Here is a 14,822-nt window from a genome sequence, read left to right as displayed (position 1 = left end):
GCTAGTATTTTGAACTCATTTAACCCCTTTTAACACACAATATACTGCGGGGACAAAAAAAACTGAACTGCTCCAATTTTTGAGACCAGTGAGATATAAATATTAGTACTCCCTTAGTACTTGAGCCCCGATTTTAACCTGAAGTGCCCAGTGAAAACGGGCCGGGTTTGGGTTGAACGCCCAATTTACACCCCATCCGAATATTGGCTCCATCGAAATCCATGGAGTATAAAATCAGGCAAGGTGCAAATCGTGCATCTGACCCAAGCCCGCTACGTTCTCGCTCAGGACTTTGTTGATAATTTTCCTTGTAGGTTATGGAATTAACTAGTTGTTCCCTCGATGGTTTTGATTCCTGCTCTGTGCTGAGATTATTGATCTTGGCTAGTGTGGCCATGGACATGTCACGTTTAGTCCATGCTCCTGATCCAAGGAAGGGAAGAATTCATCAAGGTTTCCTTACCTACAGTACCTTTGCTGAGAAGTGTGCCTCTGTGGAGACTGAATGCAGGCCGCATCAAGCTTAGCCAGGATGTCTCCCATAGTCACTTCCTTCAGGTGAGGTGATGAGGAAATTCATTAGCTGGAAAGTCTTTGTAATTAGAGGATATAACCTAACGTAGACTCTGAGAAATGGATGTGACAAAGTCCAGGAGTGCATTGAAGTGTTGGGGCCACTTGTTAGATAAATATTGGGCAACCAATAATCTCCCCAATGTGCTTCTTTTTACATAGAAACAGAGAAATTAGGTGCAGGAGCAGGCCATTCGGCCCTTCGAGCCTGCACCGCCATTCAATAAAACCATGGCTAATCATTCAACCTCAGTACCCTTTCCTGCTTTCTCTCCATACCCCTTGATCCCTTTAGCCGTAAGGGCCATATCTAACTCCCTTTTGAATATATCTAACGACCTGGCCTCAACAACTTTCTGCGGTAGGGAATTCCACAGGTTAATCACTCTCTAAGTGAAGAAGTTTCTCCTCATCTCGCTCCTAAATGGCTTACCCCTTATTCTTAGACTGTAACCCCTGGTTCTGGAACTCCCCAGCAACTGGAACCTTCTTCCTGCCTTTAACCTGTCCAATCCCGTCAGAATTTTATATGTTTCTATGAGATCCCCTCTCATTCTTCTACACTCCAATGGATACAAGCCCAGTTGATCCAGTCTCCTCATAGGTCAGTCCTGCCATCCGGTGAATCAATCTGGTGAACCTTCGCTGTACTCCCTCAATAGCAAGAACGTCCTTCCTCAGATTACGAGACCAAAACTGAACACAATATTCCAGATGTGGCCTCACCAAGGCTCTGTACAACTGCAGTAAGACCTCCCTGCTCCTATACTCAAATCCTCTAGCTATGAAGGCCAACATGCCATTTGCCTTCTTCACCTCCTGCTGTACCTGCATGCCAAACTTCAATGACTGATGTACCATGACACCCAGGTCTCGTTGCACCTCCCCTTTTCCTAATCTGTCACCATTCAGATAATATTCTGTCTTCCTGTTTTTGCCACCAAAGTGGATAACCTCACATTTATTCACATTATACTGCATCTGCCATGCATTTGCCCACTCACCTAACGTGTCCAAGTCACCCTGCAGTCTCTTAGCATCCTCCTCATAGCTCAGACTGTCACCCAGCTTAGTGTCATCTGCAAACTTGGAGAAATTACATTCAATTCCTTCATCTAAATCATTGATGTATATTGTAAATAGCTGGGGTCCGAGCACTGAACCCTGCGATACCCCACTGGTCACTGCCTGCTATTCTGAAAAGGACCCGTTTATTCCGACTCTCTGCTTCCTGTCTGCCAACCAGTTCTCTATCCACGTCAATACATTACCCCCAATACCATGTGCTTTGATTTTGCACACTAATCTCTTGTGTGGGACCTTGTCAAAAGCCTTTTGAAAGTCCAAATACACCACATCCACTGGTTCTCCTTTGTCCACTCTACTAGTTACATCCTCAAAATATTCTAGAAGATTTGTCAAGCATGATTTCCCCTTTCATAAATCCATGCTGACTTGGACCGATCCTGTCACTACTTTCCAAATGCGCTGCTATTTCATCTTTATTAACTGATTCCAACATTTTCCCCACCACCGATGTCGGGCTAACCGGTCTATAATTCTCCGTTTTCTCTCCCCCTCCTTTTTTAAAAAGAGGTGTTACATTAGCTACCCTCCAGTCCATAGGAACTGATCCAGAGTCAATAGAATAGAATTTGTACCATTGCCAACTACAAACATTATTGTGGTTAGAGTATTGAATGTGCTATCACAGGGAGTAGTTGAGGTCAATAGCATGGGTGCATGCAAGTGGAAGCTAGATTAGCACATGAGGGAGGAATAGAAGGATATGTTGATGGGGTGAGATAAAGACGGGTGGGAGGAGGCTTGCGTGGAGTGTAAACACCAGCATGGACCTGTTGGGCCAAATGGCCTGTTTCTGTGCTGTAAATACATACATCAACAAGTATGTGGTAGCAACAAGTAACGTTCTACATATTGAAGTTGTAAAAGACTTGATACTGATTGAAGCCTACACAATAAAAGGATGGTTTCTTCCTTCTGGCATGCCAAGGAAGAGTTTTCTGAATTATACCCAGCGTAGGTTTTGATCCTGCAGCAGTGCTCAATGGAGAGCTTTGCCCCAGTGGTGCACTGCAGGGAGAAGTTAATTTAATCTATGGGTGCCTGAAGTGTGGAATTTGGCCTACCAATGTGCCAAGGAAATAATTGTCCCTGCGATTTAACTCCATGCATATGGTCACCTTGCAGGGTATTAGTGGTCTGAGAGTTGGATGGAACTGGGAATGTTTTTGACCATGGGTGGAGATGAGTGGAAGATGGGTCCCCCAGTTGAGAAGGAAAATCCAAAGAAATCATTGTTTGTGTGCCAAATTCTTGGTTTCTTTCAATTGTTGTAATTTCAGTGTCTGAAAGGGAGAGGCAATGTTGGAATACCACCATAGCCACAAATCCTGATGCAGGCAGTTGTGTGAAAGATGTGGTTTTGAACAGTGCTCTATTCAATTTATTCATTTTGGAGAAACAGCACAAATTGTAGGTAACTGGATACCCTCTCAGTTAAAAGCAGTTTCTTGATGGGCGGGGTGAAGCTGTGCTCAAGCCTGTAACTCAAATACTTGACTTCTGGCCAGAGATTTGGGGATTGCTTGTCACTTCAACTCTCTTGCATTACTTTGGTGGGTTTCATCATTTTAGAGAAGATAAGATACTGCCCCGAAGGGTTGTCGCATGTTAGAGTGGGTAGCAGAGAATGGGGAGTTGTATCTTCAATGTTATCATACATGAATCGTAAAGAAAAGAAAGGCGCATTTATGTAGCGCCTTTCGTGACCTCAGGACGTCCCAAAGTGCTTTATAGCCAACGAAGTACTTTTGAAATAAAAACAGGAAGTGCTCAGCAGGTCAGGCAGCATCTGTCGAGAGAGAAACGGAGTTAACGTTTCAGGTCGATGACCTTTCGTCAGAACTGGAAAAAGTTAGAGATGTAACGATTTTAAGCAAGTACAGGGGCAGGGAAAAGAGGGGAGGGGTGGAAAGAGCAAAAGGGAAGGGTCTGTGATCGGGTGGAAGGCAGGAGAGATTCAATGACAAAAGGGATGATGGTGCATGGCAAAAGGAGGTGGTAATGGGAAAAGTAAAGAAACAAAAGATAAATCCAGAAGTGATGTTAGTGGGAATGGCAAAACCATCAACAGCTGCCATGTGAACAAATAGGGGCAGAGGTTATGGTCTGAAATTGTTGAACTCGATGTTGAGTCCAGAAGGCTGTAAATTGAAAGATGAGGTGCTGTTCCACTTTGTAGAAGTCATTTTGAAGTGTAGTCACTGTTGGAATGTGGGAAACACGGCAGCCAATTTGCGCACAGCAAGCTCCCACAAACAACATTGTGATAATGACCAGGATAATGTATTTTAGCGATGCTGATGTTGAATCATGCCCCATGACCAATACCACCATTGGCCGTGGTTGCAGAGCGAAGTTGGATAAAACAACAGAGGACATTGTTCTTTGGATCCCTCAACCAGTCAGTGGAAGCTGCACTTCAAGAAAAGCTGAATTATTTTTAGTTTGAGAAAAGGACACTTCCCTCAACTTTATTTCTCTGTCTCTCTCTCTCTCTCTCTCTCTCTTTTTCAACTATCATTCTTTGTATCGATCCTGTTACAGCTGCGTGCACTTCCTGTCATATGACTGCCACACTTGTGGCAACATACGATGTCAGTGGGCTCCAAACAGCAACACATTAGAGTTGGGATGGTACGGAGACTCCCTACATCAGGAGCTGCCCCCGCCCTTGCCCTCAGTGCGACCTGGCATTTTGTCAGCGGAATATGTTCCCCTCACAACAGGTGTATTATGCCAACCAGGGATGGAAGTGGGAATCACCTGGAGGAGGGGGAGGCAGGGGGGGTCCAGGCTGGACTGGAGCCCTGAAGAGGATCACAATTTAAAACAACTTATAATGAATGCAGTCTCTTTACAAAGAGGTGCTGCTGGTGGTAGTCTTGTGTTTCTATGGGAACCCCCAGCCCAATCCAGCCACCTCCACTGGAACCATCTAGCATGTTTTCCATGGTAAGTGCCGTGGTGCACCCCAATTGGTGCAGGCACCCGCCATTGGCTGGCAAATGAGGGAACCTCCCCCTGGCCAGGGTCAATGGGCAAGTCCCCAGCAGGCGTGATCCCTGCACTTGGACTAAAATGCCCCAACCACAGACAACCACAGATAGGCCCAAGAGCATGGATCTTGTCTAACATCTTGCTATGAATCCTGGGCTTTAAAGAAAAGTATAAAACCCAGCCTCTCATCTGTGTCACAAACAGTAACTTCAGAATGATCAATAGAATTCTGTACCAAGGGGATAAAAATACTGTATTGCAATTATTTTTTTTTCCTGCAATATATTTCAATTCAGAAAGCCAGTGGCAGAAGGCTGCAGCTGGGGAATGTTGAGAACGGTCCCTGGCAGTTGGGAACGATTGGGAAATGGTGGGGGTGTTGGGAGTACGGCAATCGGGAGGAAGCCAAAAATAGAGATTTGGTGGAGAGGGTTGGCCGATTATGGCAGCGAGCAGAGGCTGTGATTGGTAGCAGGTTTGCTTGAGGGGCTGAGGGGAGCACTCCTGCTGCTTGTGGCCCACAAGTAGTGCTATAAAAAGCACTTACCTCCATGATCCGGCTGCTCCCCTCTCCATTTTACTGCCGGGTCCCCCGAGCCCTGAGAAACCCGGCCAGCCAGCGTTAAATTTAAATCAAGCTCCAAATTGCACTGTGGTAGCCTGATTGAAATATAATGAAGTGTCCTTTTCTTGAGAGCAGGGCACAAACATGCCACGCAACCTGCTGCCATCAAAATGGCAATGGGCGCATGCACGGCGGGTTGTGTCACCTTTTGTGATTTTAACATTTTTACTTCCCCCACCCTGGACTGCATCTGTGTCTGTGTGTGTATGTCTGTGTGTGCGTGTCTGTCATTCTGTGTGTGTGTCTCTCAGTCTGTGTATGTGTGTATGTGTGTGTGTGTGTGTGTCTGTGTCTCTGTGTTTAACTCTGTCTGTGTGCGTGTTCTATGTGTGTGTTCTGTGTATGTGCGTGCATGTCTCTCTGTGCGTGCGTGTCTCTGATCGTGCGTGTCTCTCTCTCTGTGTCCCTGTGTGTGTGTCTCTGTGTGTGTCCCTGTGGGTGTGTGTCCCTGTCGATGTGTCTCTCTGTCTGTCCCTGTGTGTGTATGTGTCTCTGTCTGTATGTCTCTGTCTGTGTGTGTGTCTCTGAGTGTGTGTGTGTCTCTGAGTGTGTCTGGTGAGTGTGGTCTGTTTGGTGTGAGTTTGGTTTTGGTGTGTGTGTGTGTGTGTGTGGGTGTTTTGTGCATGATGGGTATGTGTTTTGTGTTTTTTGTGCAGTACATGATGAGAATTGTAGCTTTCATGCAGTCCCTGTAGTACTATGATACCCAGAGTGCAGCACAACAAATCATGTCACATGATAACCGGGTAGAAAATGACAGAGTATTTTGCTCCAATGGAAGAATTCTAAGAGACAGAGATGCATCACTTGAGTTGTTTTTACCTTGCTCTTGTGGGACTACAACACACAGATATACTCTGATAACCGCACAGAAAATCCTCAAACAACCACTGGGAGGCATGAACAGTCGGGAGGGTAGGTGGGTGGAAATCAAAGACAAAAGATTGATTACTATGGGTGCAAAGAGCTGATTCACAGATGGCAGTCTCTATTCAGACTCCAAATTAAAATGGCTCCTGTGCAAATGTATCTGTAGCAAGCAGATAAAATAGGTACATAGGAACAGGAGTGGACCATTCAGCCCCGCGAGCCTGTTCTGCCTGATCTATGTTTTAACGCCATCCATGTGCCTTCGATCTATATCCCTTAATTCCCTTGGTGAGCAAAAATCTATCGATCTCAGATTTAAGGTTATTAATTGAGCTGGCATCTACTGCTTTTAGTGGGAGAGTGTTACACACTTCTACCACCCTTTGTATGAAGAAGTGCATCTCAATATCTCTCGTGAATGGCCTGGCTCTGTTATGTCCCTTTGTCCTAGCCTCCCTCATCAGCAGAAAAAGTTTCTCTATCTACCCTATTAATTTCTTTCAAACTCCTATAAAATCCCATTCAAATCACCCCTTAACCTTTTATATTCCCGGGAATACATGCCTAGTTTACATAAGAATATAAGAAATAGGAACAGGAGTAGGCCATATGGCCCCTCGAGCCTGCTCCGCCATTTAATAAGATCATGGCTGATCTGATGATGGAATCAGCTCCGCTTCCCTGCCTGCTCCTCATAACCTCTTATCCCCTTATCGTTGAAGAAACTGTCCATTTCTGTCTTAAATTTATTCAATGTCCCAGCTTCCACAGCTCTCTCAGGCAGTGAATTCCACAGATCAACAACCCTCAGAGAAGAAATTTCTCCTCATCTCTGTTTTAAAGGACGTTCCCTTATTCTAAGATCATGCCCTCTAGTTCGAGTCTCCCCCTTCAGTGGAAATATCCTCTCTGCATTCACCTTGTCAAGCCCCCTCATAATATTGTACGTTTCGATAAGATCACTTCTCATTCTTCTGAATTCCAATGAGTAGAGGCCCAACCTACTCAACCTTTCCTCATAAGTCAACCCCCTCATCTCCGGAATCAACCTAGTGAACCTTCTCTGAACTGCCTCCAAAGCGAGTAAATCCTTTCGTAAATATGGAAACCAAAACTGCATGCTGTATTCCAGCTGTGGCCTCACCAATACCATGTATAGCTGTAGCAAGACTTCCCTGCTTTTATATAACGAAAGATCCGAGAGACACTGTGAAATCGGAGGAGGGTGCCCATGCCTGAGGGATTCCATCATTTGCTTTTTATTTCAGCAATCTTTTCTATCCGAACTATTTACAATGCCCTCTTGAGCATCCCTGATAATCACTCAACCATTGGTGCCTTCAGCTGCCTGGCCCTAAGCTCTGGAACACCCTGCCTAAATCTCTCCGCCTCTCTACCTCTCCTCCTTTAAGATGCTCCTTAAAACCTACCTCTTTGACTAAGCTTTTGGTCACCTGTTGTGATTTGTTCTTATGCGGCTCGGTGTCAAATGTTTTGTCTTATAACACTCTTGTAAAGCACCTTGTGACTTTTTAACTACGTTAAAGGTGCTATATAAATACAAGTTGCAGTTGTTGTTGTTGTGGACCCAGTTAGTTTAATCAAATGATTATTCTTTGTTTTGACCATTTGAATGCTGTTCATTGCTTAGAGTTCCTAATATTCAAACCAGAGATCGATAGATTTTTGGATATTAAGGGAATCAAGGGCTATGGGGAGAGTGCAGGAAAGTGGAGTTGAGGTAGAAGATCAGCCATGATCTTATTGAATGGCGGAGCAGGCTCAGGGGGCCAAATGGCCTACTCCTGCTCCTAATTCTTATGTTCTTATGTGAGAGGGAAGTTAAAAATAAAACACTTAATACGAAGTGACGACCTGCACTCAAACCTGAAGCTCATTGCAAGACTGCGATCTGTTAATGATTGCTTCCTTGGTTTTCCTCAATGCTGAAGTACATGTTTAAATGACTGTGTGCTACAGGCAGCCATTTATTGTCTTCTGCTCCTAGTTATCAAGTTACTGATCTGAGCAGAGCTCAGGCCTGAAGGACAGCTTTTGTTCTCCAACCCCCAAAAGTAATAATGACAACACATTTATTATTTAGATTAAGTGTATATGGCAAGCTCAAACTGAAAGGTTTTGTTTAAACAAAGAAATGAAGGCTTATTATTGCTGACTTTCTAGACAGATGCTATATATATTCGTCACTGTTTTATGAGCTGCCGAGGTTTCTGAGTGGGGCCTGGTAGATCTCATACAAAATGCTAACTCTTGGATCTCGATAATGATACGACTGAGAGTAGGGCCAGAAATATACGCCGTTTGATCAGACAAATCCATATAAGGATGGTTATGAATGTCCTGCTCTGTTGGAGAAATGGAAAGGACCTTGATAGTCTCACTAACGGACGAGAAAAGATATAGAATAGACAGAAGCATTAAGGTGACTCTTGCTGTGTGTTTATCGAGAGAATGAGCAGAAGCAGAGAAGAGCTATTGTCAGTATGGTACACGAGAGGGGAAGGAAAGGACCAAAACCCGGGAACAGGTGGGGAGGGTAGCTGAAAAGGGGGTAAGCCAGGAAAGAGTGCGGGTGTGTATATAACACATAGGGGTAGAAGTTCCGGTCCGCCCAGAAGTTTTGGAGTGTTTTTTCTGCCGCGGTGGATGAGGTGGCCTCTTTCGCGAAATTCAGCTCTTTGTCATTTTTTTTCGGGCGGACCGGAAGTCGGTCGTAATGGGAGCGGAAGTGGGGCGGTGAGCAGAATATCAACCACAAGAGGGGTGGAAGTAGAGGCAGGACGGAGTAACCACGTCTCTCCCCTTCACTTAAAGGGGAGAACCGCTGCGAGCTCCGTGAAGATTTTAGTCGGGTCGACTGAGCCACCAGAGAGGGTTTCGGCCGGGCCAGTAGCCTGGCACCCAAGAGGGATTGTCAGGCTGCCTGCTGGCGGCCCAGCCAAACCCGGGGGCATAATTGTCCGGCCGATCTGGAAGTCGGCGATTTTTTTTTTTTAAATGGCGGCCGCGGCAGTGCGCCCTCCTCTTGATTGGCCTCCGCGTAGCCACGTCCCACACACTGAAAACAAGGTGCACCGTCAGGAAAAGCTGTCGGGGGCACCGCTCGGCGGCCCGCAGATTTTTTGCGCTGAATATCGATTGAGGTGCGGGAGATCAGCAGTGCGCCCTTTGATGACGCACTTAGGAGAGGTCGGCAGCAGCGGGCAGAAGTGGGGACTGCTGGAAAAATCACCGAGTTGATTTTCTTGAGTGGCGGCCATTGGATTCCAAGTCGGCGGCCACACGACTCCGCCACTATCCGGCGGTAAGCGGACTTTCTGGGAGGCTGAATTTCGGCCCCATAGAATGACTGCACTACATGCTGTCTGCTCAGACTCCGATGCTGCAAATCCCAGTTGTGTCCTTCTGATTAGTTTGTATACAGCAATTATATTTACACTGCCATGTTGCATGAATTGTATCATCATTAGACATAAAGACTATTTGCAAGTATATCCAGACTGTCCTCAGACCCTGGTGTTTACAGCAGCATTCTCCAAACCACCCATTAATCATTCCTTAACTTAACTTGAGATCTATGTTAAACAGTGTGGTCAAAATTTTCCATCTTTGATTAAAAGTGGCGGGAACTGGTGGTGATGGTGGGGGTTGGGGGGTGGGGCGATTACTTATACATGCCACCCATCAGTATTTCGTGGCTTGTTGACAGACCAGGCCCTCTCCTCTCTTAGTGACGCATAGCTATTAATGGAAGGGATCGGCCATGATCTAATTGAATAACGGTTCTGGCTCGAGGGGCTGAATGGCCTCCTTCCGTTCCTATGTTATGGCACACTGAGGGTGGGAATTCTCACATACCGTAAGTCGGAGCTGGAATTGCTTGGTCGGGGCGCAGGTAGGAGAGAGGCAGTGAAGGAGAGAAAGGAAAGGGAGACGTGAATGACCAGGAAAGTGGGGAATGGATAGCAATTAAGGTGAAAGGGAATGGGGAAATGGATGCCATGCAAGTGGCAAATGGAAAGCCAGAAAGGGGGAAATGAATGGCATTAAAGGATAAAATGAAGAAGAAAGGAAGGGGGAACTGATAGCCATGAACGAGAGAAGGAAGCGTGAATGGATAGCCATGAAAGAGAGAGGCAGAAGCTAGGAGTGGTCCCTTTCGGGGAGGGGAGGAGGTAGGAGAATAGAAGTGTCTGTTTAAGGTGTGGAAGGAAGGGAAGTGCCGGTATTAACTGAAAGTTTGGGAAGAAGAGAACCAGCTGAAGTGGGGGAGATGTGGGAGAGTGTACATGGCAGCATGAACTGAGAAAGAAGGTGGGGGGAAGGGGGGGCGGAGAAAGAGTAACACCTTAAGTGGGGTGGGGTGGTGGGGGGGGGGGAAAGAGAGAAACAGTGGCATCATGAATTGAATGGTAGTTTGAACTGAGGGGGGTTGGAGCGAGAGTGAGAGTGCCAGCGTGTATTGAGGCAAGAAGAGCAGCAACTCGTAGTGGATTGGAGGGAGGAGAGGAGAGGAAGAAAAGCGTCACTATGAGCTGGGTGGGTTGAGAGGCGAAGTGATGATCTTGTTGGTCTGTAGACAACTCAGATGTCAACCTGTTTGCTCTGTTTTTTAGATTTAGAAGCTGTAAATCGTGAAGTATGAAAGTTGTTGTAATTAACTAGAATGCATCGTTGTTAGTGTTAACTTTTTCCAGGGGAGCATGTCCACTGATCTTCCTCGAACTGCGCCACTAATTTTGTCCATTCAATATTTCTCCTTCAGGATTTCATGTACTTCTGCCTTTGTTGGATGGAAACAAAGCATGTGTCACACGTTTACAATCAGGGCCATTCCTGACTCTCACCATTCCAGGGGCTTGTCAGCTTTTGCTAGTTTTCTAGGTTGACGTGTATAGTTCTTCCTGATACATTTTGCAGGTTGGAAGGAAAGCTTCTTTGCAGCTCCTTATTTTTCCAATTTTGTTTCAGAATTTCCCAGAATATTTCCTCGCTCCCAATTCAGGGAGGTCTACTCAATGTAGATTTGTCGGTTTAAATGTTATTTTCCGACAGATCACAAATCAAACTAGACTTGGAGATTAAAACCTTCCTTCCTGCTGATTATTAAATGCCACCCATTGAGTGTAACTTTGCAGGCCGGGTATTAAGAGGCTTTCCGAGATCACCATGGAATATTGTCTGCAAACGTCTGTTCAGGATCATAGATGGAGGAAATTATTGGGTTCCTCCCAACTTCTGAAAGCTTTGTTACAGGGTAAATATAATATCCATCTTAGTTCCAGACATTAAATCAGAGAAATAGAGGTCTAGACAGTTGGACAAATCTTTGGAATCTCAGCTTGTTGCCAGTATGCATCTCAAACTAACGCTGCACAGAAAGGGTTAAAACAAAAAGTTACCCGTTAAAGATTGGCACCAGCTGCCAACGAATTTGACAGAAACTAGTTAAAAGTCCAAAACTGGGTTTAACCAAGAGGACGTGATTGCATTTTAAGTACTCCAGTGTGAATAGATAATTACAAATGATTTTGTGAACAGAAGTCTGTTTATATCCATCTCTCCCTGGGCCTAAAACCCTGTTCTTCATAATATCTGTTGTATTTTTGAAGATTATGCCTGCCCTTGGATTTTTTTCCGTGACTTTAGATTCAAACTCAGTATTTTCCCAGACATATGTAGCATGTATCAACTTCAAATTAAAGGTCTTTATTTCTGCACCTGTGTGGTCAACTGTTGGATTTCTGAGAGTCACTGGATGTACCTAAACTGACAAGTATGCTTTCCTCTACAGCAACTGGTTTGCTTGCTCTATTTCTGTTTCCTCTCCTGTTCTCCTAAGCTTTCAATATGCCATCTTATGCAATGTTCCTCCTCTCGGTATAGAAATCAAGAATTGTCACATCATAACCAAGCAAAGTTCATCCTTTCCCTTGAAACTCCTGTGAACTCCTTAGCTGGCTGATTCTACCCTTCCTTTTATAATTTGCAGGCTTTTAAAAGCAATGCTTGCATTACTTTCATTGATTTTTTTAAATGTATCTTGTCTCCATTCGTACCCCTTTCACTTTTGACAGTGTCTTGTACTATAAGACGCAACTCCTCGCTAAGTGCAATGCTGAGGGAGCGCTGCATCATTAGAGTTGCTGTCTTTTGGATGAGATGTGAAACCGAGGGCCCTGTCTGCTCTCTCAAGTGGACATTAAAGATCCTATGGCACTATTTCGAAGAAGAGCAGGGGAGTTGTCCCTGGTGTCCTGGCCAATATTTATCCCTCAATCAACATAACAAAAAAACAGGTTGTCTGGTCATTATCACATTGCTGTTTGTGGGAGTTTGCTGTGTGCAAATTGGCTGCCACGTTTCCTGCATTACAACAGTGACTACACTCCAAATGTACTTTGCTGTAAAGCACTTTGAGATGTCCAGTTGTTGTGATAGGCACTATATAAATCCAAGTCCTTCTTCCTCTCTTCCTTCCTCTCTTCTCTCTCCTTCCCCTCCAAAGGTATACCTTCAGTTTCAAGGCCTTCCAATGACCTCTCCGTCCCCATTGTTAATCATGTTCTGTGATTGTCTATTGCTGAGAAAGAATCAGACAAGTGTTCTGGGATTTATTCCTGCTATAAGGTGATGTGCTTAATCTGAATCCCAAGACTAGAAGTTATTCATTCGGACTGTTTATTCTATATGTCAGTCCAGGCTGGGTCTTCGATCCACAGTCCCTCCAGCTGACACAATGTGTTAGCATTAGCTTTAGGGTTAGGGTAAACCTAGCACTGCTGCTCTGTAACTAACCAAATATTCTGCCCTTGTCTCTGACCCAACTGAAAATGGTTCATTCAGCCAAGGCCATGGATCATACCCAAGACCTTTATGGTCTATATAACTCGCTCTGCAACAGTGCATCTAACCACTGAGCTATCAGAGCAGCACCAAAGGACTTCCTGTAACTTAAACTAAAATGTTTGAGAGAGTTGTAATCCTGAAATCTGAGTATTCTTAATTGGCAAATCGTTAATGGTTTATTATTGCCTGATATTTCACAAGAATGGATAAACCTTAAGGAATCATCGTCTGTCTGAGAATAAATTAAATTTTGCTTGTTTTAATATTTGACAATTGAGGTTACATTTCTGAGACACCAGCTGTTCATGCTCCACCACGGTTGTCCCGCATCTTTAATAAGTGCAACCCTTTTTGTTTCTGCAGCTCTTGGCCAGATTATGCTGTATGTCGATGGAATGAATGGTGTGATAGGCCACAATGAAACTATCCAATGGCTCTACACGCTCATAGGGTCAAAGGTAAGAAGAAATAAGAATAGTGGAAAATATGAGCACCACAAGTCTAACGACCTCACTGCGTATTTGCAACATAACAATTGCTCTCTAAGAGCGACAATTTGTGGTGCGCTGTGTTAGTCTATCCTATTGTGATGGGGTACCATGATTTTCTGCAACTAGCATTAGTGATCTCAACAGTTCATGTGATGGGAAAGCACCAAGTGAAACCAGGGTACCTACTGAGAGGACAAGAGAGAGAAAAGGAGAGATTGGCTTGCACACCTAGCAGCAGCATCAGCAATGGTCTGCAACCATCATCTTGACCTTCTCCGTCTTATCAGAGAATAATTGAAGAGGAGATACTTAGAGGGCAAATATAGCAAATGCCTATTGAACTTCAGTTGATATAGCATGCCCCTAATAGGCAAATTTAGCAAATGTCCTTTGAGCCCTATTGTGCCTCTACCCTTTGCCTAAATATCTGATGTAATGGAACACTGCACAACCAAAGGCGCTTATGTGTTATGATGTGGGGTCATATCCAACAAGACCTTGACTTTTTAGTGAATAAGATTTATTGCAGATTACAGAGATTTGGCCAGACCTCCATCTCTGAATCAGCAAATCGGGGACATAAACACCCCAGAAAACTCGTGGGCAAAATGATCGGAAATGGGGATTTTTTGCAGTGTGCAACAGCTCCAGCCTACTCCGGCTGCAGTTTGAAATATTTTAGAACAGCTTAGTAACTCATCTCTTAAACCCAGAGCTCCTGCAATAGGGCTGACTCTTCGACAGTAAGTAAGCTGCTTTTGTCCTCCATTTTTGGCATCAAAGGAACATTTTCTTGGATGTGAATACTAAAATTGCAGTATAAAACGGGGAAGATATCTGAGCACATCTGAAAGTGGTTGCCCCACACATTGATAAAGATGGGGAAGGCTGTGGTGTAAAAATAGAATGACACTTCTGTACCCATTATTGGAGTTCTGGAAATGCGATGTAAACATGTTCTGATCTCCGGCGACATGATGCTTTCTCAGAACAGTGAACAGTGGATTCTTTCACTGCTGCAATTGAGGTGATTGCGGAGTGCGTCTAAAGCCATGCTGGTGTTTACTTGGATCAGATTCCAGGAGACCTCTGTGTACAAGTTGGCTCCCGCTGCTAACACTGGTAAATCCAGCTCCCTTCTCCAGCAGCAGACTCGTATCAAAAAACCGACTCTACAAGTCTGCCATCAGGATCAGAGAAATGGATTTAGCGGAATAAATGCCGGTCTGCCGGAATCTGTTCTAGACAAGCAGCAGTATAAACGTCAGAGTCTGGATTAGATGAGCACCAGTAGAAAAGCAGCTTTAATC

At 44.7% G+C, this 14,822-nt stretch overlaps 1 protein-coding gene across 8 annotated transcripts in view; it reads left to right on the top strand.

The window, feature by feature from the left end:
* Positions 1 to 14,822, top strand: part of fhod3b (formin homology 2 domain containing 3b) — a 679,123-nt gene that overhangs the window by 401,349 nt on the left and 262,952 nt on the right. For all 8 annotated transcript variants that reach the window (XM_070880475.1, XM_070880473.1, XM_070880474.1 and 5 more), the window contains exon 6: positions 13,385 to 13,479. In XM_070880475.1, coding sequence (XP_070736576.1) covers positions 13,385 to 13,479 — 95 coding nt within the window. The remainder of the gene's footprint in view (positions 1 to 13,384; positions 13,480 to 14,822) is intronic.

Source organism: Pristiophorus japonicus, chromosome 5, assembly GCF_044704955.1.
Source record: "Pristiophorus japonicus isolate sPriJap1 chromosome 5, sPriJap1.hap1, whole genome shotgun sequence".
Taxonomy (NCBI): Eukaryota; Metazoa; Chordata; class Chondrichthyes; family Pristiophoridae; genus Pristiophorus; species Pristiophorus japonicus.
The sequence above is the reverse complement of the archived record's forward strand: the minus strand, read 5'-3'. Positions and strand labels throughout refer to the sequence as shown.